This window comes from Cyprinodon tularosa, unplaced genomic scaffold (assembly GCF_016077235.1).
Source record: "Cyprinodon tularosa strain WSP-4 unplaced genomic scaffold, ASM1607723v1 ctg2, whole genome shotgun sequence".
Classification (NCBI taxonomy): domain Eukaryota; kingdom Metazoa; phylum Chordata; class Actinopteri; order Cyprinodontiformes; family Cyprinodontidae; genus Cyprinodon; species Cyprinodon tularosa.
In genome coordinates this window covers 3,066-29,216 of record NW_024038733.1, presented here as the reverse complement: position 1 = coordinate 29,216, position 26,151 = coordinate 3,066, and the positions used below count along the sequence as shown (strand labels likewise).

General features: G+C 41.1%; 1 protein-coding gene across 2 annotated transcripts in view; it reads left to right on the top strand.

The window, feature by feature from the left end:
• megf8 (multiple EGF-like-domains 8) overlaps positions 1 to 21,760 on the top strand; it is a 28,483-nt gene extending 6,723 nt beyond the window's left edge. For both annotated transcript variants that reach the window (XM_038284275.1, XM_038284274.1), the window contains exons 7-44: positions 579 to 792; positions 871 to 1,054; positions 1,248 to 1,393; positions 1,474 to 1,584; positions 1,686 to 1,837; positions 1,942 to 2,043; positions 2,338 to 2,485; positions 2,829 to 2,992; positions 3,311 to 3,514; positions 3,785 to 3,982; positions 4,135 to 4,395; positions 4,519 to 4,637; positions 4,746 to 4,877; positions 4,952 to 5,065; positions 5,184 to 5,267; positions 7,026 to 7,265; positions 7,400 to 7,584; positions 8,207 to 8,420; positions 8,526 to 8,769; positions 8,886 to 9,018; positions 9,103 to 9,353; positions 10,858 to 10,968; positions 11,072 to 11,190; positions 11,293 to 11,530; positions 11,632 to 11,800; positions 11,933 to 12,096; positions 12,197 to 12,332; positions 12,417 to 12,648; positions 12,742 to 12,868; positions 12,940 to 13,150; positions 13,903 to 14,117; positions 14,205 to 14,400; positions 14,502 to 14,670; positions 15,840 to 16,032; positions 16,120 to 16,290; positions 16,382 to 16,512; positions 18,590 to 18,719; positions 18,827 to 21,760. In XM_038284275.1, the coding sequence (XP_038140203.1) occupies positions 579 to 792; positions 871 to 1,054; positions 1,248 to 1,393; positions 1,474 to 1,584; positions 1,686 to 1,837; positions 1,942 to 2,043; positions 2,338 to 2,485; positions 2,829 to 2,992; positions 3,311 to 3,514; positions 3,785 to 3,982; positions 4,135 to 4,395; positions 4,519 to 4,637; positions 4,746 to 4,877; positions 4,952 to 5,065; positions 5,184 to 5,267; positions 7,026 to 7,265; positions 7,400 to 7,584; positions 8,207 to 8,420; positions 8,526 to 8,769; positions 8,886 to 9,018; positions 9,103 to 9,353; positions 10,858 to 10,968; positions 11,072 to 11,190; positions 11,293 to 11,530; positions 11,632 to 11,800; positions 11,933 to 12,096; positions 12,197 to 12,332; positions 12,417 to 12,648; positions 12,742 to 12,868; positions 12,940 to 13,150; positions 13,903 to 14,117; positions 14,205 to 14,400; positions 14,502 to 14,670; positions 15,840 to 16,032; positions 16,120 to 16,290; positions 16,382 to 16,512; positions 18,590 to 18,719; positions 18,827 to 20,323 (7,809 nt within the window). In that variant the 3' untranslated portion in view covers positions 20,324 to 21,760. The remainder of the gene's footprint in view (positions 1 to 578; positions 793 to 870; positions 1,055 to 1,247; positions 1,394 to 1,473; positions 1,585 to 1,685; positions 1,838 to 1,941; positions 2,044 to 2,337; positions 2,486 to 2,828; positions 2,993 to 3,310; positions 3,515 to 3,784; positions 3,983 to 4,134; positions 4,396 to 4,518; positions 4,638 to 4,745; positions 4,878 to 4,951; positions 5,066 to 5,183; positions 5,268 to 7,025; positions 7,266 to 7,399; positions 7,585 to 8,206; positions 8,421 to 8,525; positions 8,770 to 8,885; positions 9,019 to 9,102; positions 9,354 to 10,857; positions 10,969 to 11,071; positions 11,191 to 11,292; positions 11,531 to 11,631; positions 11,801 to 11,932; positions 12,097 to 12,196; positions 12,333 to 12,416; positions 12,649 to 12,741; positions 12,869 to 12,939; positions 13,151 to 13,902; positions 14,118 to 14,204; positions 14,401 to 14,501; positions 14,671 to 15,839; positions 16,033 to 16,119; positions 16,291 to 16,381; positions 16,513 to 18,589; positions 18,720 to 18,826) is intronic.
• Positions 21,761 to 26,151: the final 4,391 nt, after the last annotated feature.

Genomic DNA, 26,151 nt, shown 5'->3' with positions numbered 1-26,151 from the left:
CTGACCCCGCTCCGTCAGTTTACGTGGCCTACCACTTCGTGGCTGAGTTGCTGTCGTTCCCAAACACTTCCATTTTCTTATAATACAGCTGACAGTTGACTGTGGAATATTTAGGAGCGAGGAAATTTCACGACTGGATTTGTTGCACAGGTGGCATCCTATCACAGTTCCACGCTGGAATTCACTGAGCTCCTGAGAGCGACCCATTCTTTCACAAATGTTTGTAAAAACAGTCTGCATGCCTAGGTGCTTGAATTTATACACCTGTGGCCATGGAAGTGATTGGAACACCTGATTCCAATAATTTGGATGGGTGAGCAAATACTTTTGGCAATATAGTGTATATTAATGTCAAATCCTAATAGATTTTAAGTAAAACATCATAGTTTATAGCATATGTCAGAAGTTAAAACATGTAGAATCAATATGATCGGAACATTTAACTCATCTGCAACACCAAACTTGCTGCATTTTCTGCGGTATACAGAATGATGCATAGGTAAGGCTTAGAATTAGACTTAAACCACTTTATTTTAGATTCCTGATTTTATTTCTCCTTTATTTGTCCCTTATGTAAGGTGGCTCGTCACTCCCACACAGCTGTGCAGTACATGGGTTCTATGGTTATCTTTGGAGGAGAACTAGCCAATGGATCCCTGGCCAGTGACGTCTGGATGTACAGGCCTGTCCAGGATGATTGGCAGCAGCTGGGCTTTTCCCACTCACGTGGCGCTCCGAAACTGGCCAATCACGCTGCAGCGGTGGTCGACAGCTATCTCTATGTTTTTGGAGGTGATAATAATGCCTCACTGGTGTCTGTGTTCACATTGTGGTCTTGTTTAGAGTTCTAAATCTCTGCCAATGTTCCAGGTCGTACCGAGGAGGATATGTTTTCCTCGACTCTGTATCGCTTCGGCTTGCACGGTTCAGGACGATGGGAAACGGTTCAGCCCACTGGTGGGAAACCCCCTGCCTCTGCTGGCCACTCTTTGGTGTTCCACAGCCCATCCAGGACCCTGTTGGTCTATGGGGGTCACAGACCTACTAGTGCCAGGTACAAACCTCATACCAAGTATTAGTCGCTCTTCCTTGGCAGATTTTGCACCAGTTTGTTGTATAGTTTTTAAAGGAAAGTGAGAAAATGATAAGCAGGGCATTGAAAACCTCCACCTACATCAGCGTTTTGATAATTTGATAACAAACCAATAAATTACTAAAGTTTAATTATTGCTGTGTATGTTTTTAAGGTTTAGTGTACGAGTGAACAACACAGATGTGTTCCACGTAGACAGACGGTTTTGGACCACGTTTCGTTCCCGCTTTCCAACAACCGGGCCCAGAGAGAGAGCTTTCCATACGGCCACTGTCATTGGAAACTACATGGTGGTCTATGGTTAGAGATGGCAACATTAGAAAACATTATGTTGATTTAAGCTTCTTGTTTTGTTTATCAACGTCCCTCCTTTGTACCAGGTGGAAATGTTCATAATCACTACCAGGAGGAGAAATGCTATGATAAGGAAATCTTTTTTTATCATCTGGGCTGCCACCAGTGGGTGTCGCCTGGAGGAGGATGGTCAACCAGTCAGTAGCGCTGTTTCCTTTAATCTTCTTATTTTATTTTATATTTTTAGCTTTTAATACCTCCAAACAATCCAATTTATTTTGTTTGTTTGCCTCTTTAGATGGGGAAGCAGTGAGGGGGCGGTATTCACATGTTGCCGCGGTGATGGAAGGACGTGTGCTGCTGGTTGCTGGCGGTTACAGTGGTGTTGCCCGAGGAGATCTTGCGGCTTACAAAGTGCCATTGTTTGTTAGCAGTGATCGAGGCGACAGGGTGAGAGTTCAAAGCGCTCCAGCAACTGAATAATACGTAATAAGAAGTGAAAGTTGGGGAGAAATGGAAGGAAGGGGATTTATTTTGACTTTCTTTTCATCTAGGATGCTGTTTGTGCTGAGGCGCTTGATGAAAGCATGTGCCTGAAGAACCCAGAGTGCAGCTGGTGTGAAGGCCGCTGTAGAGAGTACCAGCCCACCAACCCGGTAACACCTCCATCAGAACATTTCTTTCACAACTTTGTTTTGAACAGATTTGTAGATTTTATAGACACAATGATTTCAAATACATCACGCTCCAATAATGGCTCCTCAGTAGGTTTAATCAAAAGAAATTAAGATTTTGGTTTTTCGGTAAATACACCTGGCTCTCATCTTTCTATCCTAATGACAAAAATCATCTTTTTATGCATTTATTTATTCTCTGCAAAAAACATTCTATGTCTTGATGTCAATGCTTCTCTTTTATTCTGTTATATAACACCAGTTCTCTGTTTGCAGTGTGGCAGCACAGGGTGCCTGGGCCTTGCTCGCTTTCTGTCAGACTGTCAGTCCTGCCTGGTGTTCAGCGGAACGCCGGCATCTCTTGCTAGAGCCCCTGGTGAATTTGGCTGGTGTGTTCAGAACGAGTCCTGCCTGCCAGTTTCAGGTGAGACGTAAGGAGGGAGGAAGGAGGGCAAAAGAGAAGGATCAAAAGATTTGTTGGGAGCTGACATGGGAGGGACCGACTTCTGTGTGATTGTGTGATTTTGGTGGAGTTGAGTGACTTGACTGCATCCGGCTCTGATTGGACAGGCTGCTCAGGCTCTGATGTGGGTGTCTTGTCCAATCACGTACTTTCTGTAGACATGTCATTTTACTCCCCGAGAGCGCTCCACACAGAAGTCACAGAATACATTTCGGTACAGTAGTACATTATTAGAAACTGCTGTATGATAATACGAGGTCAGATGTGTTACTTGTGTGCTGACCTCTCCCTCTCGGTCTCACAGAGCAAAGTGCGTGCCGTGCGGACCAGATCTCAGGGGCGTATGGCTGGTGGGGGGAGCGTACCCGTTTCCTAACCTCCCTCCACTCCTGTCGCACCGAGAACTATGTCCCGGGACTGCACCTGCTCACCTTCCAGCACCCCCGCAACGACTCCCAGCCTGACAAGGTACGGAGTCTAAATCTGCACTGCTCACTGTTGTGGTTTTGGTTGTAACCCCTCACATTTGTGTTTATTCCTAATCCTCCTTCCTTCCTTTGAGACTTTGACTCAGCTGCTCCTCTACAACTTTACTTTATTTGATTAATCATTTCTCTGCAGTCTTTTTTCAGTTCTTTCATGGCTCATGTTGTTCTTTTTTCTCTGTTTTGCATTGACATTAGTTTGTACTCCCACTTAGTTATAGACATGTGAAGAAGTTTATAGAGAATAGTGCTTCTTTTGATGTGTTTCCACTTCCATCCATCCACCTCACCTCTCCACCAGGTATCCATCCTCCGCAGCGCCTCCGTCATCCTCGGCCCCACCACAGAAATGGATGTGTCCCTACAGTTCAAGGGCTTCATCCACCCCTTGTGGGGAGGACCTCCACCTGCACCTCCCCCCACAGAGACCGTCCTCATATGGGCTCGAGTCCAGAGGTTCCACTTTGAGGCTCGAATGGCATCAGGACCCAACTCCACCCAAATGGTAAAGACAAATATTATGAAGTAATAGCCTGTAAGATAGCTTTGAAGTTTCTCACAAAATGTTTATTAAAAAATAAAAATAACAAAAAAAATAATAATAATTAGGAGGACCACTTATTTTGATGATCCACACGGAAAAAGAGCATCCTCCACTAAACCTTAAAGTTAGAATTTATAATGTGAAAACATGTTATAAGGGTGTGAATGTGCCCAGCTCTATGTGAAATTACAGAATATATATTTTATTAATAACTTTGCTGTCAAATTGAAGGAGGTGGTTGGTCGCTGGGCAGCGCAGCAGGAAAAGGAGCTGAAGCCTTTGATGCGACCGGATGGAGGCAGACTTTTTTCTAACCTGACCAGGGGGAACCATTACCTTATTCAAGCTGAAGGCTACCTTAACAACTCGGGTTCAGGACAAACAAGCGAAATGGCCCTGATCTGGAACAGAACATTACGTGAAAGGAGTGTAAGTACTGATAATAGTGCAGTTATGAAATCAAACCTGCAATAAAAAAGCATATGCTGCCATTTTAAGCAGATTTATGTGCAAACCAATTAACAATTGTTTTTTGATTTTTACTGAAGCCGATTAACAAAACAAAATTCTCTCCCATCAAGGAGATCTCTTTCCTGTTCCTGGAGCCCTTCCGCTCAGGCTCCTGTTCAGGCTACATGTCCTGTCTGGCCTGCCTCTCTGACCAGTCATGTGGTTGGTGTCCGTCTCTGTCCCGCTGTCTGTTGCGAGACGGCCCAGACCTGCAGTACTGTCCAGAGACAGAAATGGTTGAAGGCAAAGGAGACAGTCAGCGCCATCTGCTGTTGTCACCACAGCATTGTACTCTGTGTGAGGATTACAGAGACTGCTCCACATGCACTAAGGTACTGAATAACTGCTACTTTTAAAGAAAACCTGTTTTCATGGACCATTGTTTTCCAAATATTACATTAAAAATTAGAAAATTCTGCATTTGTATCTGATTCTGAGCTAACTTTGGTCAATAGGATCCTTACTGTGAGTGGCAAATAAACTCCAGTAAGAAAGGAGAGTTTCTGTGCAGCCGGCGGGGAAGGTTGGAGGGATCCATCCGTGACCCGAAGGGGTGTCCAAAAGTCTGCAACCAGTAAGCTGGAAAACTGTTTTAATTTTTTTTTTTTTTTGCTGTATGTTACACAATTTTCTCTGGAATCAATAGTCAGTTGTTGATGCTTTCCTATTTTTTTTCTTAAAGGAGAAAGACATGCAGTGAGTGTCTCTCCAACTCCAGTCAGTGTGCATGGTGTGAATCTGCCCAGGCTTGCTTCTATTTTGCTGCATACCTCACAAAATATCCCTATGGAGAGTGTAGGGACTGGTATGACAGGTAAAGAAAGCTGCGGAATGAACAGTCCTGTTCATTTTTTGTGTGACATTAACTCTTCTCTTTTTCATCAACAGCGTCCATTCAGTTCCTCAGTGTAAGCAGTGTTCAGCTTTAAACACATGTACAGAATGCCTGAGAACATTTCAGTGTGGCTGGTGTGGGGACTACAACAATCCCACAATTGGAAAGTAAGTATGTAGTGCAGCGAAAATTATCAGCAGTTTTTAAATGAACTTAAATTTAAAAACTGAATAATATTTATTAATCCCCGGTCTTTGATTATTCACATTGTTTCCTTTATTTCAGGTGTTTGAGGGGAGACTGGGCCGGAATGGATGATCCATCAGTATATAACTGCAGTGTGGCTGTGGCTGAAGCTCGGGCTGCAAAGTAATTAAATTGTATTTTAGCATGAACATGTCTTCATAGAGTAGATTATGTAAAATATATTATTTATGTTCATAATTCTGTGCTTTAAGTGCTTTATAGATAATAACAGGTTACAGTTTTTTAAAGGAGTAAATTAAATAAAAAAATGAAATCAATCCAGCTTATTAATTTAGTAATCGAGAATCATTGACTGGAGTATAATGAAGCTAAATCAAGCATCACCAACGCGGAGCCCATGGGCACCAAAAGGCCCTCAAGGTTCACATGGGGTGCCCTCATTGTCTTCTGAAAACAGAACACTTTTTTATTTTATTGCCTCTTTTAATAATAGTAATAATAATAAGAGCAATTCATTATATTAATCATATATAGCATTTATAAAGATATCAAAAGAAAAATTTTTAAAAATTAGAAATTAAAAGAAACAAAAATATATTTATGTATATGTATATATATATAGTGTTGGTAGCCCTTCCTATGAGTCAGTACCTATGAAGTAGCCTTCAACCTTAAAAATGTTGGTGACCCTTGCTCTAAATGATGCCTTTAGCAGAACAGAGATACCTACTTAGAGCAGTAATTTGACCAACATTGTAAAACAATCTATTAACATTTTTAATTTAAGATAAAATAAAAAAATTTTTCTGACAATATGCCCTATCCAGAACTCCTCAAGTGAGAAAGTTTTAGTTTCACCATGTTTCATTTCTAAAACGTCTTCTTTAAGGAACCTGTTGCTATCTGCAGTGTTGGGAAAGTTCTCTTTCTACGTGAACTAGTTCAAAGTTCATTTCACACATTTTAAAATGAACTAGTTCAGTTCATAGTTCATAATTCAAAATTTTGAACTAAGTTCACAATTCCAAAAAATGAACTAGTTCATAGTTCTTTTTTTTTTCATATATTGCTCAATTACACCATAGCCTACTGTAGATCCACAGAAGGCAATTATTTTATCAGTTGTAACTCTGAAACTGTGCGTCAGATTTCATCTTCATATCCAGTTTTGAATCCTTATCCAACCAGGGTTTACATTAGCATTGAGGGGACAGCATTTCCCCTTTGTTGCTTTAATGCTTTGTTGCTGTCCATTCACTTCACACTAGTAGCAGCTGCAGCTTTCACCCTTACAGTATATTCTCAAAAACATCAGGAAAAATGTGCTGCTTGGTCTTTTTTATGAGGAATTATTAAAAGAAAAACAGGAAAGTAGTCTTTAAGGTGCAAATGTTTTTTTTTATTTTAATATTTTTTTCAATTTGAAATTCCATTTCAGTACATACTAAAAAGGAATACTGGAATCCTGGAAAATTATACTACGCAGGTTTAACAAACAAGTTACATGAATAGTAAAACCCTCAAGAACATTATACTAACACAAACTGAGGGACCAGGCTGAGGTAGGAATTTAAGGTTACTGAAGTGCGGATTTTTTTCCTGAAAGCCGGCGGGCAAAGTTTGCAGAGAAATGTAAGATTGTTGCCATCATCCTCACCGACCACCTGGTCATAAAACTGTTTTAAGTGATCATACTGCTGCTTTGTCGCCTCCACGGTCGCCTCCATGCTGCTGTGGCTTCCACGCTGCATTTTGTTTTGATGACGCACGCGGGTGTAGGCTACCACACTGATAGCTGGTGTTGCCAGATTGGGTGTTTTCCCACGCTACATATTAAGGCCTGTTTACGGTGTGATTTAGCCGGGGTGTGATTTAGCCGGGGTTTCGCCCTATTTACACAACTCTTTGTGTGTCTTTCAGTCCAGAACCTCAAACCTCTGCCCCACCCAGACCTTTGGACATGGAAATGGAGTTGGAGATCTTCGACGATGAGGAGAAAGATGCCATCTGGTCTTACCCCACATGTCCTGACGTGGAGGAATGCAGGCTAGGCCTCCACAACTGTCACCCTTTTGCTACCTGTATCAACACTCCAACCTCATATGAGTGCCACTGTGAGAGAGGATACACAGGCGATGGCACGCTGCATTGCAACCAGACGTAAGTTTCAAGCATATACGCTTTTCTCTTTAAACTTTTAGGTGTTTGTTTACTCTGTCATTGAAAAGATGGTTTAGTTTGACATTCTAATGGAAGGTAGCATTCCTTTTATTCTTTATTTAACCCTTCCCCAGGTGTTATAATGAATGCCGTGAAGGTCAGTGTAGCGGCAGCCCAAGGTTTGAGTGTGAATGTTCCCTGGGCTGGACATCCGACCCCGCTACTCTGGTTCTGAGTGGTGTCGAATGCGACGTGGACTGTGGCTGCAACTTCCACTCCACCTGTATCACTGCTCCTGGGATCTGTGATGAATGCCAAGGTGAGGACTTTATCTTTTTGATTTCACGTAGTCAATATTTTCCTAAAGGCCAATTTATGCTTCTGATGCATAGCCTCTGCAACCGTCAAGTGCGTTGGACGGTCACAAACCCGTGCAAACCTCTAGCGGAAGTGCGCAGACAAAAAGCAGCTGAGATGGTCCTTGGTAGGCCTTTCCGGCTGCCTGTGTTGTCGTCCTTCTTGATTCTGTGCCAGGGCGCGCCATTTTTAAAAACCGAGGAACAACTACAGTGGACAACTACAACGAAAGATTAATCGAGGAGGTTCGGAAGTACAACCACTTATAAGATGCCTCAGATGAATTATATAAAGATGCCAAGGTCTCTGCCAAAACGAAGTTGTAGTGACCATCTGCCGAAGTTCTCGCGAGTTCTCGAATAGGCTTCCCCTTGCGCTTTTGTGAGAAACTACTGTGCGTCCCTAGAAATTCCAGACCTACGGTGCAGAAGCATACCAGCAAAACTGGTTCAAAACCAGACCCAAGAAACATTTGATGTGTGCGGTTGCAGAAGTGCAATCTGCCCTTAAGAAAGAGCAAGGTACTGTTGTGTTATTGTGTGGCTTCATACTTTGTTTACAATTGTTTTTCATTCTTGTTGTAGATTGGACCACAGGACCTCATTGTGAACACTGCCGTCCAGGCAGCTTTGGTTCGGCCCTGGCTGGCGGTGGTGGCTGTGTCCCATGCGAGTGTAATGGACATGGTGACCCCCTCCAAGGTTATTGTCACAACCAGACAGGCCAATGTTACTGTACTCATAACACGCAGGGACCACACTGTGAGTCCTGCCTACCTGGTTACTATGGAGACCCGAGGTAAGGATGATTTACTTTTTATTGGAAAAACTAAGTGATTCTTATATCCTGGTGTTTTCTGTAATAAAAGAATGAATTTAACTGAAGGATTTTTCTGACAAACAGAAACAATGGCACATGTTACCGGCAGTGTCAGGGCCGCTCCGTCCTGCTCTCCTCCTCATCCTCCTCCTTGACTATCCCCTTGTCGTCGTCTCTGGGGTGGAGGAGTGGCACCGAAAGGAAAGGAGGACTTTCTCACTGTCTTTGGGTCTTGTCTGTCACTGAGAAGCTTGGACCTTGCAAACCCAAACAGCTCTGCCCCCCAGTAGCTCTCACCTTACACCCAGACTCCCACACCTACTGTAATGTGAGTTCTAACTTTTCTTTGGAAAAGATTCAAGTTAAAGTCAAAGCTGCTTTGTAGCAGAAAAAAAGGTTTTTATCCAGTAGTTAGATCAATTCTGAATGTATGTTATTTCACAGACCTCTTATGTTTACGTGTTTGATGGCCTTCCTCGTTTTCTGCCAAATGGAGTTGTTCATTCTGATCACAACCTTATTGGAGCGTTTTGTGGCACCAAAAGGACTCAGCCAATCACTGTTGAGGCCACCTCAGGTAGACATCATTCATTCTTCTTTGCTGTAGGCAGTTTATGCACATTCAGCATTAACAATGATCCATCTTCTTTTTGAACAACAGGTGTGATCTCAGTCTACTTTGAGGCCAACGTTTCTTCAAATATGTCACAAGGCTTTAACGCATCTTTCTGGGTGCGTCGATGTCAGCAGAAGTCGGATGAGGATGAAGAGGGCTCAGCTGTCTGTGCAGGTGGAGCCCAGTGTCAGAGTGGGCTCTGCAGGTGTCCTCAGGGATATGGGGGACCGTACTGTGACCGACCCATGTGCCCCCAGGATTGTGGAGCAACAGAAGGAAGAGGAGTTTGTAACATAGTAAGTCTTCTTGTCTATGTAATCTTGTGATCTTGGAAATAAACTCAAAAAGTTTTTTTTTAAATGAATAAATACATATTTGTTTGTATTTTAATCATTTACCCTACCAGCTGGTATGCTAGTAGGTTATACATTTTGATTTGCTGTTGATTTTTACTTTTATTTTCTCTTTTTTTGTTTGTTTTTTGTGTATGTGGACTATGGATATGATAAAACTGAAGCCTGAAGTTACCCAAATCTGATTTTTTTGCCCATATGCAACCTCTATCAGATCTTTTCATGGCAGCCTGAACAACACAGATCCAATGTTTTCCATTGGGACTAAAGCCTCTTTGCTATGTGGTCCTGAATCTGATACGAATCTGATCTTTTCAAATGCAATTTGTGTCTGAACGGCCAGGTCGCATTCATTCGACCTGAAAGTCATTAATACCCGACAAAGGTCACTATTCTGCATCTTGCTACGCATAAGCAGGAAAAAAAAACAATCATGGTGGATGATAATGCGGAGAGCAGTCTTTTTTTTTTTTTAACCACCTTTAAAAGTTTTGTTTTTAATGTTGGGAAAGATGGCTAGCTGAGCTCCAGCCTTACCATGCATGTTTACTTCCGTAAACACAGGGCACGATTGCTTGTGACGTCATTGCGTCCTCTGCTGCGCATGTGGGACACTTAAGCTGTATGAATGCAGTTCACACAGGAGATCACATACAAGTCACATATATTTGAGAAATGTGAACGGCAACACAAGAAAAAAATAGGATTTCACAAAAATATCGGAATTGAGCATTAAGGCCTGCAGTGTGAACGTAGCCAATGAATCTGTTTTGAAAAAAAAATATCACATTGGAAAATGTAACTAAACTCAGCCCAAAGTTTGGATTACCCGTGTTAGTTTGGGGTCAGAGGGTGGTGAGAAATCTCTCTAAAATAGATTATTTTGTTGTTGTCATTAAAAATTATTATGGTTTAATTACTACCCTTCTGATAATATTTGGCAACCTATTTCGTTTTAATACTTTCTCTAAAGTTTTACAAGATTGGAGCAGACAATGAGATTAGATAGTTGTGTTATTTCCTTGCGTCGTATTTCCTAAAAAAGATTGGACTTTATTAGGCTTCCATTTCTTATTAAAGTCAATCTTAGTGACCCCAAAATGCCACTTTCTAACACTTTATGGCGGCCGGTGGCTAAAATAAACTTGCCTCCATGTCAAGGAAACAGAAAGTCCTGGATTAACTTTTAATAAGAAAAATGAATAAAAACTTCAGCTCCAATTTTCTTTTTAAAGAGATCGTTAGGATGTCAACCATTGTGCCACCAGTATTTTTTGTTAAAAACAATACTCTCCTAATACATGATCCATTAGATAAACTAGATCCAATTAAGGGTTGGTTTTTATACCTGTATTAGATTATATGTGATAAAAGCTGACATATTTTTTTTCCCAAATGGACCAGCTGTTGCATGTTATAGATAACTATCACTATTTATGTGTTCTAGCCTCTGGGAGTCTGTGTGTGTTCTGAAAGCTGGGCTGGCTCAGACTGTTCTGTTCTTCGGGACCCAAACAGTTTGATTTGGGAGACTCTGTTTGACACCCAATTGACCATGGTAGGCCCTAAACAAATTTAAACTAAAAAATTTACATTTTTATTATCTGAGCAGTTGATAAATTAGAAATCCTCTCTGACGTTGAAACATTTCTGTTTTACAGAAACAGGCTCACAGGTTCCTCCACAGGATGGGACACTCTCTGGTGTCTGGACCTCAGGGCAACCTTTGGATGTATGGCGGGTTTTCTCTGTCAGATGGTATTCTCGGAAATGTGTACAGGTAGGACTCTGAGATGTTTTAAAATTTGGTGATTTTTAAGCAGGTTATTCGTTATGCGGTTTATGCCGTATGGAATAACGAGATCCCTACTGGTTGGTTTAGATATTCTGTGAGGGAGCGTCGATGGACCCAGATGTTGACAGGTTCTCTGGATGAAGGGACAACTCCAACCGCCCGCTATCATCACGCCGCTGCACTGCTGAACACCTTTGAGCTGGACTCCGGGAGCCATGAGGGTGGTCACAGCTTTATGTTAGTGGTAGGGGGGGTCACTCAAAATGGCATTGCCATGGATACTTGGAGTCTTAATCTCAGCAGCTTGGTCTGGAGAGAACACAAGGTTAGCTTTAGTATAAAGTGTATTTAGAAAATAAATATATATATATAAAACAGATTTGAAATGTGCCACACTTAAATCCATTGATCTCTGCTGTCTGACAGAGCTCAGTGCTGCCCCCGGTGGCTGGTCACACTTTAACATTACGTCGGGACTCGGTGCTACTGATTGGAGGCTACTCTCCAGAAAACGGTTTCAACCATCATCTGTTGGAGTTCAGCCCTCATTCAGGGAACTGGACAGTTGTTCCCCACACAGGAACCCCTCCCGCAGGTTTATTGCTGCTTTTTTTTCTTTTGTCATATAATATAAAAGTGGATAGAACAGAAAAGAGAAATGAATGGATGAAACTAAAAAAATGTTGTCCCGCTCAGAATTCTGATGCTATGTATCCCCCTCTGTCAGGTTTATATGGACACTCAGCAGTGTACCATGAGCAGACGGATGCCATCTACGTGTTTGGAGGCTATCGCTTTCATGTGGAAACAGTGGAACCATCGGGGGAACTCTATAGCCTGTATTACCCCAACCTTACCTGGTCTCTTCTGGTTCCCACACAGGGCACAAAGGTCAGTAGTTAGCCATGTTCTTTTGTTTTTATATACCTTTTGAGTATTTTTTTTTTATAGATACATTTTTTTAATGCTGTATCATCTCTTTGTTTTACAGCCACTCTCCCGTTTCTTCCACGCCGCTGCTATGATTAAAGACACCATGGTCATTGTGGGTGGGAGGATAGAAGAAGAAGACTACAGTAACTCTGTGTCTCTGTACCAGATCAACTGCAACACCTGGATAAATCCTGGTAAGTCTCTTAATCTTGAACTGCTGATTTATTTTAAAATGTCATATTGTGCAAGCTTATTTTCTTTTTCAATCTTTTATTCAGTTTCAGCAATAGGAGATCCAGTTAATCAATCAGTTTCCCTTGCCATGGCAAGCTGGGGTGGTCGCCTTTTCCTCTCTGGTGGCTTTAATGGGGTCACACTGGGTAGACTACTCACTCTGACTGTGCCCTCTGACCCCTGTGCTGTCCTGCCCACACCAGAGTCCTGCAACAACAACACAGGCAGCTGTGTTTGGTGCAGGGGTACCTGTGCTTCTTCTGATGCCGCAGAAAGGTAACATAGACAAAAAGCATCTATGATTTAAGCTAGAAGTTATCTGCACCCCCTGCATTATGCAGCTTACCAGACACATTGATTCTCCCCCAGAATGGGCTGCCTCATGGGACATTCCACCTGCTCCCCGATTCCTCATCAACCGGAACAGTGCCGCAGACTCAAGACCTGCGGCGAATGCCTCGCTCGTCACCCTAAAACCTTTTCCGGTCCATCTCAGGTAACCTACTTCAATTCCTATGCACCACCTTTACAAAAACCTTCATTAAGCCTTTTTTCTCAATTCCCCAGCCTGCTTTACCGTGCAAGTGGTGCGCAAACTGTCCAGAGGGAGCTTGTATCAGTAGCTCCAACAGCTGTACAACAGAGCATGACTGTCGGATCAACCAGAGAGAGATTTTCCTGTCCAGCAACTGCAGTGAGACCAGCTGTGAGGCTTCAGACTGCCCCAAATGTACTGCATCTGGAAAATGCATGTGGACCCGCCAATTCAAGCGTACAGGTACACAGACTTCATCTGGAGATCTTAATTTGATGAAAATTATTGTTTGTTTCAAAAAATGTCATGTTGATTAGATTTAGACATTAGTTTTGATACGCACCATATAGCCTCATTCCCGGGGTGACCCAAGTACCCCACTGTACTTTATCTACAATGTTTAAAGGCCACCTGCTCTGTTTCTTTCACAGATTGAAATCTACTAAAATGCAAAACATTACCTCCAACACAATGGATTGTATATAATTGTTTTTTTTACCCTGCACTCTGATACTTAGACATAGACAGCTTTATTTGTCATTTTGTTTAAACAAGTGTAAAACAAAAATAAATTTCATTTGGAACAGCTATCTGGACAATTCCATTTTTTTTAAAAGTTAAGCCTTGAAAAATAGTAAAGAAATATATATATTTTATATCCATTGTAGTATTAAAATACCCTGTGGATTGCATGTGAATTATAAACTGAAATTTATAATCCAGAGTCAAATAAAACAAAAGAAGGAAATGGGACCAAAAATGTTAGTAAATGTCATGCCTTTCTTTAAACAAAATGTACGTTATGGATCATCTTAGATTTACAGATTTCGTTTCTTTAAATCTTGACATTTTGTACAAAAATCAGAATACAAAGGAGAGGAATGTAAGAGTTTCTGTTGTTTAAATAAACTGCATTCTGTGTATGAAGTAGTTGAAAAATGGCTAACCCAGGTCACTATTTTGTTAATGAATTCAGTCTAATGTTCCTCCTTCAGGTGAAACAAGGCGAATCCTGAGTGTGAACCCCGCCTATAACTGGACATGTTTTAGCTACGCGCTGCTCAACGTTTCACCAATGCAGGTGGAGTCATCTCCCCCTCTCCCATGTCCCCCTCCCTGTCACACGCTGCACAACTGCAGCCTCTGTCTGGGCTCTAGGGGCTCTGATGGGGGCTGGCAGCACTGTGTGTGGAGTATGGCTCTCCAGCAGGTAACAGCAAACTGCTTCATACATTCTGGCCCTGATCTTCTTTAAGTTATCCTGACGTTTAAAAAAATAATTTGTTTCATGTTTCAGTGCATGAGCCCGTCTTTTGTGCCCCTTCGCTGTGAAGCAGGCCAGTGTGGCCGAATTCTCATTGGGGGAGACTCCTGCTCTCCAAAGTGCTCCCAGCTCACCCAGTGCTCCCAATGCATTGCTAGACCTCAGTGTGGCTGGTGTGCTATTAGCGGAGGCAATGGAGCTGGCCGCTGCTTGCAGGGTGGAGTTGACAGTAAGAAAAGAAAATCCTTAAGGAATTCGCAAAATATTTATGTTAAATGCAGTCTCTATGATTTTTTTTTTGGAGTTGTTAACATTGATCTCTCATTTTAGGTGTGAGTGAGGGAGTTTGCCCCGTGAGAAACAGTAGCTGGTCTTTCCTGCATTGTCCAGAGGAGGATGAGTGTGCCAATGGTCATCACCATTGCAACAACACTCAGGACTGCCACGACTTACCTGAGGGATACCAATGCACATGCAAGCAGGGTTACATTCTTAACAGGTACATAATAACTGTCAGTAAAGCTGCTTTTCTTGCTATATCACCACCTATAACTGCATATCAAATGTGCTTTAATCCAGATTAAAAGATAAAACATGAAGGCCTGTCACTTCAAATCAGGATGTGTTTCACACATGATCTGATCTATATAATAGTTGCTGATTAGGATATATAGACTTCTGCTGGGTTAGGACAGAGTTAGTTACTTTATCTGCAACCCCTTTGCTTCATTGTTGCTGTTTCCTTACTTCTGTCCTTTATCTAACAATCATTTGTACAACTTAATGAGTATCTAAAGTATAAGCAGACAAATATTGAATTAATGAGAAACCAGGTCCGGCTGCCCTGCTATGAAAACCAATTCAAACATTTGGCATGCAGAGGTGAGAGTAGTCATCGTTGTAGACCAGGCATCCCCAAATCCAGTCCTCAAGGCCCCCTGTCCTGCAGGTTTTAGAGGTTTCCTTGCTCCAGCACAGCTGATTTTAATTGAAAGCTGATTAACAGGCTTTTGGTCTACTGCAATCATTATAACCAGCTGTGCTGAAGCAGAGAAACCTCTAAAACCTGCAGGACAGGGGGCCTTGAGGACCGAGTTTGGGGATGCCTGTTGTAGACAAAATAGATCATTGGTCATTTGTAGGGATGCACTGATCGATCAGCCTTGATTTTTTTACATTTTGGAAGATCAGTGATCGGCCAATACTTAGATATGATATTGATCTTTTACACCAAATCTAAATTAACCCTGTAAAGGTCTGAAACTCACCCACTGTCTATGCTTTAAACTTTAAATTATAGTAGAGAGTAGTTGTTTCATCGGCAATGAATAATGTTTTTTCAGTAAGATAAAAATAAATTATCTTGTGTATATACAGTGGCAGTAAAAATAAATTAGTATTAGTAAAAATCGTAATCGGCATGTCGGGCTTTTTAAAGATTGGGAATCGATCATCAGACAGAATCGCGTTATCGGTGCGTCCTTAGTCATTTGGTCATAACTTATTTAAATGCAGAATCTGACAGACTTAGCTTGAAATCCAATGCCATAGTATTAAAGCTGCATATTCTTTCATACTATTGAACTGTTTTATAGGGTACCACTTCTTGCTTTAGAGTGATCTTGATGGTTTGACCATATCTTCATCTCCTGTGTTTCTTCTCTTCAGTGTTTCTGGGCAGTGTGAGCCGGTGTGTGCACAAGGTTGTGTGAACGGGACATGCGTGTCTCCTGGAGTTTGCTGGTGTCACTTTGGTTTTGTTGGGGACAACTGTTCCTCTGAGTGCAAATGCAACAAACACAGCAACTGTGTCAGTGTTGACAAGCCCGACATTTGCCTGGTGTGCCAAAATAACACCAAAGTAAGTGTCAATAAAAGTGTACCATCTGCACACTTAAGCTTTTCCATACACAGCAGTCATCAGTGGTTTTGCTTGTTTGAATTCTAGGGAAAGTACTGCGAAAAGTGCAAGCCTCTATTTGTGGGTTCTGCAATAGATGGCGGAACCTGCCGCCCATGTCGGGAATTTTGCAGGGGAAACGGAGACGTGTGTCTGTCCAGGGATGAACATAACAAGGCTATTGAGAACCCTCACCTCTTCCCTGTGGACCCTTTACTTGTAAGTCTGAAGTAATTCCTGTTATTCCCTTAAAATAAATACAACAGGAAGTTTAATTACGTTTTTTTATCTCTTTTTTTCCTTTGTTGAGATTCGGAGCTGGGTGTTTGAAGGTCCTACAGAAAATACTGCAGTGTGTGTGAATTGCCAAAACAACAGTGTTGGGGATCGGTGTGAGGGCTGCCGTCGTGGCTATTTTCTCCTGCATGGGAAATGTGAAAAGTGAGTAATACGTTGTGCTCAGGAGACAACAGATTCCCTGTTGACTGATGTCAAAAGGACTGTTTATACCTCTTGATTTTTTTTTTCACATTTTGTTACATTTTCCCCCAACTTAAGCAGATTTTTAACAGTAGACATGTATAGCAATATATATGTGTTTTCATTTTAAAGAAAAACAGTCAAGAAAAGTTTCCTGTAACTGCAAAGTGAAATAATATAGAATATATGGTTTTAAGTATCTTTTAAGCAAATAGAAATAACAAAAACCTCTTGTCTTAAAGTATTTAAATCTTGATGCTTTTTTCTGATGTATAGCACATAAAAATGTCCTGCCATTACCATTTGTTATCAAGCAGAGGTTGGCATGCGGAGTTTCCAAGTAATCTCAATACTACCCTGTTCAGTGGTTAAGCACAACTAATACATGGCGTGGAGAGGACTTGGTAACTCTAAAATAAATAACTAATTACCGTATTTTCACGACCATAAGGCGCACCGTACTAAAAGGCGCACTCTCAGTTATGTGTGCCTTTTTTGTATTTAACACACACATAAGGCGCACCGGACTATAGGGCGCGTTTTTTATATACAGGTACATGTCCTCTACTACGTTTAAATACCTCTACTGTGTATTTAAAAATAGAGTGGGAGCAAAACTGAGTATGATTGTGCTTTATTCATGTGTTTATAACAAAGTATTAATCGAACCCATAAAGTCATCATCCTTAGATTGTACCAGCTAGTTCTGACGCGCGGCTGAAGCAGCTTTGCTGCTCTGCCTGCGCGGTGCAAAAGTGTGTCTGACGCGCGTTGGGCGGAGCTACACTATCCTTTCTATGCCTCGGAGCTAGATTTGCTGTCCAGCAGCAAAACTTCAATTTTTCCATCTCGAGCAGCAGCAGCGCGTCAAGCGCGTCAGATGCTTGAACGCTCCCGACGCGCTGCGCCTGCTGCACAAAATGCACTGCGGGACCTTTTGCTGCGCCTATACACGCGTCAACCATTGACTTTGCATGTAAACTCGCTGCTTCTGCTGCACCTGCTGCGTCCGGTTCACACAGATGTCGAGCGGTTGAAGTTCCTTTGTCAGATCTCCCGCAATAAGCACAGCGTTCATTTGTTTCACCATGTTTTTTACATCAGCTGTGTGATGGGCACGCATGGAGTCACAGATTAACAGCGATGGTGATGAGTGGAAAAAAAACACCTGGTCTCCTTACATTCACCTCCCTCAGCCACTCTTTCATCATCTCCTCAATGAGGAGATGAGGAGTTCTGCATGGTGCATAGTGGTCTTAAAAGTCTGCAGTAACAACACACATAGGGCACACCGCACCAAAGGGCACGCCACACATTTTGAGGGGGAAAAAAGAAGTTTATATGCGCCTTATAGTCGTGAAAATACGGTAAATAAACTTGCCTTGCACTAATGGATATATCTCTGGTCCATGTCTTGTTTTATTTTATCTTCATCATTTAGTTTATTCACTAGGACAGAATGAGAATGTACATTTATGCTGAGATTAGATAATGTATACTTTGAACTGCTAATTGTGTGGCTTTTAGAGTCCGTTGTCTTAAATGGACTTTATTGTTTTTTAATCACATGAAACTGAAAACAAATGCATAACCCATTTTGATTTTATATATGTTTTTATTCTTTACTATGTAAATATTATTGTGACACTGAGCTTTTAAGCAAAGTTTATTGCAGTTAGTGGCTGTAACATGAGATCACCTTAACATATACATATAAACAATTTTCCAATTTAAAAAGTATTGTTATTATTTATTTTAAAACATAAACAATGCACTATTACTTGTATTATTGAAGGGCATAATGTTAGGTCTGCATATGTATAACCTGTCAGGTTATACAAATGTTTTAGTAACAGCACCATCGGGGGGTATTTTTCTCTCTGATCTAAGTTAATTAGAAAAGTTAGCTAGACAACAGGAATCATTTGGTGTCTAAATACTAGAAAGCTGACAAAGACCATAGTTACCTTTGATATTGATACTTTTAACTGCTGTTGTGCTGCTTGTTCTTTAGATGCTAGTTAACTTTTCTTTGCAGATGTCAGTGTAATGGTCATGCAGACACATGTGAGCCAGATGGCAGTGGATGCCCCTGCCAAAACAACACAGAGACCTCATCCTGCCTCAGCAGTCCTCAAAATGATCGAAAAGACTGCTACAGGCAGCAGGTTTGAAAAATCTGTTTTTGTGATCAGCATTTATACCTCATTCTTTCTTAATATGTGTTATAGTAACTGCATTTTTTATGTATTTGTTTTCTTTCTCTCTTATTCAGTGTGCCAAATGCAAAGACTCATTCAATGGTAACCCTGTGAACGGGCGTCAGTGCTACCGTCAGTTTAACGTGGATTCAGAGTTCTGCTTTGATCCTACGTCCCAAACGAACTGCTTCCATGATCCCACCATTCGCAACCTACCCAAGGGTCGCACCGTGTTCTTTGCTGCCCAGCCCAAGTTTACAAATGTGGACATCCGGGTCACCATTGATGTGACGTTTGGAGAAGTGGAGGTTTATGTGTCCAATTCACATGACACTTTTATTGTGAATGTGGACCGCGCCACAGGGATTCATACTATTAAGATAGAGGATGAATCAGCAAGTCGTGCGACAGCAGCAGACAAGGATTCTCCTCCATCCCCTATTAAAGTGTTCGCCAACGCCACATCCAACATGGCAGGTCCCTTGCTTTCCCACAATCCCCTGCAACTGCAAGCCAAACCCCCGGGGGCGGAGCGAGAAATCAGAGAGGAGCGCGCCGAGGGACTCATCTCATACATCACCGTGTGGAAGCCGCAGACGGTGCTGATCGTCCGTGGAGTTCGGGATCGCGTGGTCATCACCTTCCCGCATGAGGTGCATTCCCTCAAATCCAGCCGCTTTTACATCGCTCTCAAAGGTGTTGGAACCGGCGACAGACAGGGCGAGTCCCAGGGCCTGCTGTTTGTGCGACAGGACCAAGCCCACATAGACCTCTTTGTCTTCTTCTCTGTTTTCTTCTCCTGTTTTTTCCTGTTCCTCTCCGTCTGTGTCCTCTTGTGGAAGGTCAAGCAGTTCCTAGACTTCCGCCGGGAGCAGCGCCGCCACATTCAGGAGATGACCAAAATGGCATCCAGACCATTTGCTAAACTCACCATATACCTCGAACCAGAGGAGCCTCAGCTCATCTACCTACCTTCAGCCGGTGGGGGGGTGGGGGGCAGCACTGTATCCATCGCTCATGCCCGCACAGGGAAGTTGAGCGGAGTGGTGGTGGGCCAGAGAGGCAGAGCGGGACCTGTCTACAAACACGACCAAGGTTCCGGACCCACAGCGCACCACCACCACCATCATCATCATCACCTCACCTTAAGCAGTGGAGGGAACAGCGGACAGCATCTGCCGCTTCACTACTTAAACACCCATCACTATGCCAGCACCACAGCAGGCACCCAGTCCTCTCACCATCACCATCCATCCACGTACTCTGGCTACCAGCAGTTTTGCCGCTCCGACCCTTTCCTCTCGCAACTCATGGGTTTCTCCTACTCCTCCTTTAAGGTGGGGCCGATCACCCTAGAGCCCACCGAGGACGGCATGGCCGGGGTGGCCACCGTCCTTTTCCAGCTACCTGGTGGTGTGTTGGCACCAAATCGCGCCTGTTTGGGTTCTGCACTGGTCACCCTGCGACAAAATCTGCAGGAATATTGTGGCCACGGCGGTGGGGGCGGGCATCCGGGGGGCGGCGCCGGGCGCAAGGGTTTGCATCAGCACCTGACCACAATGGCTATCTAAGAGTGTAAGTAACAGATTACAAAGAGATGTGGAAGCTTGTAAAGTGTTTGGAATATTATAAATGAACTTTTTGAAAGAATCTTAGCTATAAGACAAAGTCCAAAAGAAAGTTACTGTACATTCAGTAAGATTAGCTTTTTGAACAGACATGTACATACACTGTATTATGAAATAAGTGTCTTATATTGTATGATGTATTGCTCTATGATATTTCAACACTACACATGACCAAGTCAGCTGTATCTGCAATGCACTACAATCTGTTACTCTACAAAATAACCCTTTAGTGATCCCAGAAGGGGTTGAACCACACCGAACGCGGACTCTATTAAAAGTTATTCACCCAGAAGATGGGACAGAAGAAAATTTAGAACCAAATGCACGTGCTTTAAAAAAAAAGCGACAATCTTTTAGTGCAAAAAAATAAAATAAGATTGGAACAATAATGTGCATATTAGTGCTAAAACCGTTGCTTGTGAAATGGTTACTTTATCAGTCAATGTTTGCGATTTATAACTGACTCTCTACCTGTTTTAGTTAAATAAACCATTGGGTATGTTTTTTTTTTATATTTATCCACCTTTTCTGTTTATTTTGTCTTATCTGCCTTCACTTTATGCCTTTTTCTGCAAGTCAGCAGGCTAACACTTGAAACTCTCCTGGTAAAGGTGTGATGCGCAGCTGCCGGAGAAAGTTAAACAATGTTCTACATTTCAAAACTTGTTTTGCTCTTTTAAGGAAGTGACATGAGATAATGTTTTTTGCATTGGTGTTTTATTCTTGCCTGTAAAACCATGTATCAAAAACTACAGGACTGGTCCATAATAGATGAAAAAAACTTCCTGTTTAAACCTGTTTTTTTTTTGTTTTTTTTACAAGATATCAGTTCACAGCTACACTACATGATTGTAATTGCTAAGTATTAATAAGGTTTATAATGTAAGTTTGAGAAGCTCTGAGAGCATTTGAGCCTGAATCACTTAACTGTGCTGTGTTGGCATTAGTGTTTCCTTTCCTTTTTGTTGTTTTCTTTGCACTGCATGGAGCCAGCGGCCTCCTGACCAATATTACCCATTTCGCCGGTAGCACACATTGTAAAAAAAAAAAAGAAGAACTGACAGTGATGTTGCTGGATTTATCTTATCAGATTAAATGAAACAGTGTTTGTTTTCTTTCATCAACTGAATAATAATGAGGCAAACAAAATCTCAAACTGAGACTGTTGTTATTTATAGGAGCCCATCGTGAATAAACATTTGTCTTGTATCTTTGTGCATGAATAGATTTTTGTTTACATGCTTTATTTTTGTACATAACCTCTGTTGTGTTTGATTATTTTTTGTTTGATTTGAAAGAAAGGGAACAGTATTGTGCAAAAAGACTGAGTAAAGCTTCAATGTCCTGATTCAGCTGAAATAAAAAAGTCTGTGGAACATGTTTTGCTTTTGTGTTTATTCTTTGTATTACACAGATGGTAGCTGATATACATTACTGAGGTTCCTCAGTATAAAGGTATTGAAACACATTTTGTTGCAGAAGTAGCTCATTACATTAAGAAAATGTATATTTTGTGTCTGTGTCAGGACTCGGCCTGCTAAGCCGTGCGGCTTGCTGCCGGTTTTGTCTCCTCTGTTTTTCTTGCACAGGTGTCTGTCGTTTGACTGGTGGGCGGGGCGCGCACACCTGAGGGTAGTTCAGCAGCACCGGCCCTGCACTATATGAACAGCACACGGACGGCGGGAGGACGTCAGGGTGTTCCCGTTGTGGTATGCCAGATTTCAGAGTTAGCAAAACTATTGTCTTCATCGAAGCCTTCAACTTGAATGTTAGATCCAGTTCCAACCAGGTTATTTAAGGAGGTATTCCCTTTGATATCCTCCTCCATCTTAGATGTGATTAATCTATCTCTCTACAGGGGTATGTACCAAAGGCTTTTAAGGTTGTTGTAGTTAAACTTTCGCTTAAGAAACTGTCTCTTGACCCAGATGACTTGGTCAGTTATAGACCTATATCCAATCTTCCCTTTTTATCTAAAATTGTTGAGAAAATAGTTGCCAAACACGTGTGCGATCACTTCCACCATAATGAACTTTCTGAAGAGTTTCAGTCTGGCTTTAGAGCTCATCATAGCACTGAAACAGCTCTGGTGAAGGTTACTAATGATATTTTCTTGGCCTCAGATAATGGACTTGTATCTGTGCTCGTCCTGTTGGATCTAAGTGCTGCATTTGATACAGTTGACCATAATATTCTTTTAGAAAAACTTGACCATTTTGTTGGAATTAAAGAAACAGCACTAGACTGGTTTAAATCTTATCTATGATCAATTTCAGTTTGATAATGTTATTGACAAATCTTCCTCATGCTCAAAGGTTACCTGTGGAGTACCACAGGGAGCAGTACTTGGACCAATTCTCTTTACTATATATATGATCCCAATCGGTAGAGTTATTAGACAGAATAATTTTCACTGTTATGCTGATGATACCCAGCTATATCTGTCTATAAATCCAGATGAAGCTAACCCATTACATAAATTACAGGCATGTCTTGAAGACATAAAAACCTGAATGACTCTTAACTTTCTCTTTCTGAATGCAGACAAAACAGAAGCTTTAGTCTTTGGACCAGAATCTTTGAAAAAGAAGCTGATCAGCCAGTCACTTCATTTGAATGGGATTGAACTGATTTCAGATAATAAAGTAAAAAATCCTGGTGTTGTTTTTGATCAGGACCTGTCATTTAAATCCCATATCAAAGAAGTTTCTAGAATTTCCTTCTTTCATCTGGGGAATATTGCAAAAATTAGAAATATCCTGTCCAGGGGTGATGCTGATAAACTAGCCCATGCATTTGTTACTTCAAGGCTGGACTATTGTAATTCTTTACTATCAGGAAGTCCACAAACTGTATTTAAAAGCCTTCAGCTGATCCAAAATGCTGCAGCCAGAGTTCTAATGAAAATGAAAAAGAGAGATCATATCTCTCCTATCCTGGCTTCTCTTCATTGGCTTCCTGTTAAATCCAGAATAGAATTTAAAATCCTCCTTCTCACATATAAAGCCTTAAATGGCCAAGCTCCATCTGATATCAGAGATCTGATTGTTCCTTATGTTCCTAACAGAGCACTTCGCTCTCAATCTGCAGGTTTACTAGTGGTTCCTAGAATTTCTAAAAGTAGAATGGGAGGCAGATCTTTTAGTTATCAGGCTCCTCTCCTGTGGAACCAACTACCAGTTTTAGTCCGTGAGGCAGACACCCTGTCTACTTTTAAGGCTAGGCTTAAAACTTTCCTTTTTGATAAAGCTTATAGTTAGTGTGGCTCAGGTTATCCCAAGCTATCTCTGAAGGTATGCTGCTATAGGCTTAGACTGCTGGAGGACATAGGGACCCCTATTTCATCATTGTGCTTCATTCTATCTATCTATTCTCCCCCTCGGCAGAATCTGTTAGTTCAATCTCTAACATTATGCTCTCTCTGCTTTTTCTCATAGTAGCTTCATCTGGTCTGTTCCTGAAGTGGCCTGGTTCTGCTGGAGGTTTCTTCCTGTTTAAAGGGAGTTTTTCCTCTCCACTGTCACTGCAAGCATGCTTAGTGTCAGGGATTGTATGTGAGTCAATGAGTCGATGCAATCAACTTTTTTTCCTTAGATAGAAAACTTTTAATCAATATGATCTGGTTGAACTGTAAAGTGCCTTGAGATGACTTGTGTTGTGAATTGGTGTTATAGAAATAAACTGAACTGAATTGGAATTGAATTGAAAGGTTCCTACTCTGGGCTTTAGTAAGTATAAGAAATGCATTAATTCTTTTAACACATTTAAGTTTTAATTAATTTAATTTATTACATTTCTTTAAACTGAGTAAGGTGGGCTGTATCTGTACATCCTGTCATGCAAAGGATTGTGGTTTTGGGACATAAACCATGATAATATTCTTTGACAGTGAGAACCAATATCCATAAAACAGCTGTGAGACCTCACTTCTCTGCTCTGCAACCTCCTCTCAGCCAACTGGCTCCACAGCACCCCTCCCAATGGCTCGCTGCGTCGTACCCCCACAGAGCTGAGAACAGTAAAAAAAAAACACAACAGAGAGGATTTCTTTCTCTTTCGTCAAGCTGCTGGGCGTTCACATTGGATGAGGACAACACCATGGCATTAGGCCCAAAAGGCCCAGATCACCAGAATACCCAAGGATAAGTCATGGTGCTTGACATTTCAGAGCCGAACTGCTGCAAAAGAGATCTTTTTAGAGCACATTTCACAGATTTTCAGAATTTAGCGCTCACGTTTTTTTCTCATATGCTCATTATAGTTCGATAACCAAATAATGACCATAAGTTATTTAATGGAATCCTCATGTCTGTTCGCTGCTAGCTATTTCAAAGAGGATAAAAATAATCATTTAATTACAGGTTACTGTTTCATGATTAAGCAAATCATTGAATAGAACATTATTTGGTTAAATAATGTTTTATTCACGTTCACATACGGTGTATATATATATATATATACATATACACGTTTATATATATCAGAGATGGGAAGTAGCGAAGTACAAATACTTCGTTACTGTACTCAAGTAGATTTTTCTGATATTTTTACTTTACTTTACTACTTATTTTTATGGCGACTTTTTACTTCCACTCCTTACACTTATACACAAATATCTGTACTTTCTACTCCTTACATTTTAAAAAATTGTCTCGTTACTTTAGTTTTGAATCATTTCAATGGAGTTACCGTTATTATTTTTCACGTCATCAATACCAAATTCAATCTAATTGGATGGGAATCTACGTTGCATTTGACGCACCACTACAAGATGAATCGACAGATTCGGCGGTATTCATTGGCGGCAAATCATTGCAGCTTGGTGGCGGTGGCGTTAGCATAGTAGCATGGACGACGAGATGATTGAAAATGAACACAACGTAGATCTAGTCCTATTGGCAGACATCCATTTAAAATGTAGGCAACGGCATGAAAAAAGTGGTTTCTACTTTTACTTTTATACTTTAAGTAAATCTACAAGCCTGTACTTTGTTACTTTTACTTGAGTAAAGAAGTTTAATCAGTACTTCCACTTTTACCAGAGTATTTTTTAACACAAGTATCTGTACTTTTACTCAAGTACGGAAAGTGAGTACTTTTGCCATCTCTGATATATATATATATAATATACGTTTATATATATACATGTATATATATATGTATACTGTATATATATATATATATATATATATATATATATATGCATGTATATATATATATACGTATATATCCATATACGTATATATATATATATATATGCATACACATATATATATATATACGTATATGTATATATATATATATATATATATAAACATTTATATATACGTATGTATATATATATATATATATATATATATATATATATATATATATGTGTGTGGGGGGGGGGGTATAAGTGGGAGGGGTTTGTGTGGGCATAATATGACTTCAACATTCTAAACACTCCCTGTGATGTCATCTTTTAGAATCCTTTGCCAATTCTCATTGCTTGCTACACCACTGACCAGTTCAGACGTATGCAAAGCGCTTTCCTGTTCGAGATTCCAACCTTTCGAGATTAACCCAACCTTGAACAACCGTTTTTTGAGTAAAAATGCCACATCAAAAGCAGCGTTACTCCAACGGTGGTAGGAGACATCAGCCGTATGGACGGGAAACTGCACAAGATTTGAGACGCTGCATTAACAACAAGCAGCTTGATAATCATTCCCAGGAAGAAAACCTAGATAACCAACAACTCAGCTCTCTTCTCGAATTCGTGAAAGATA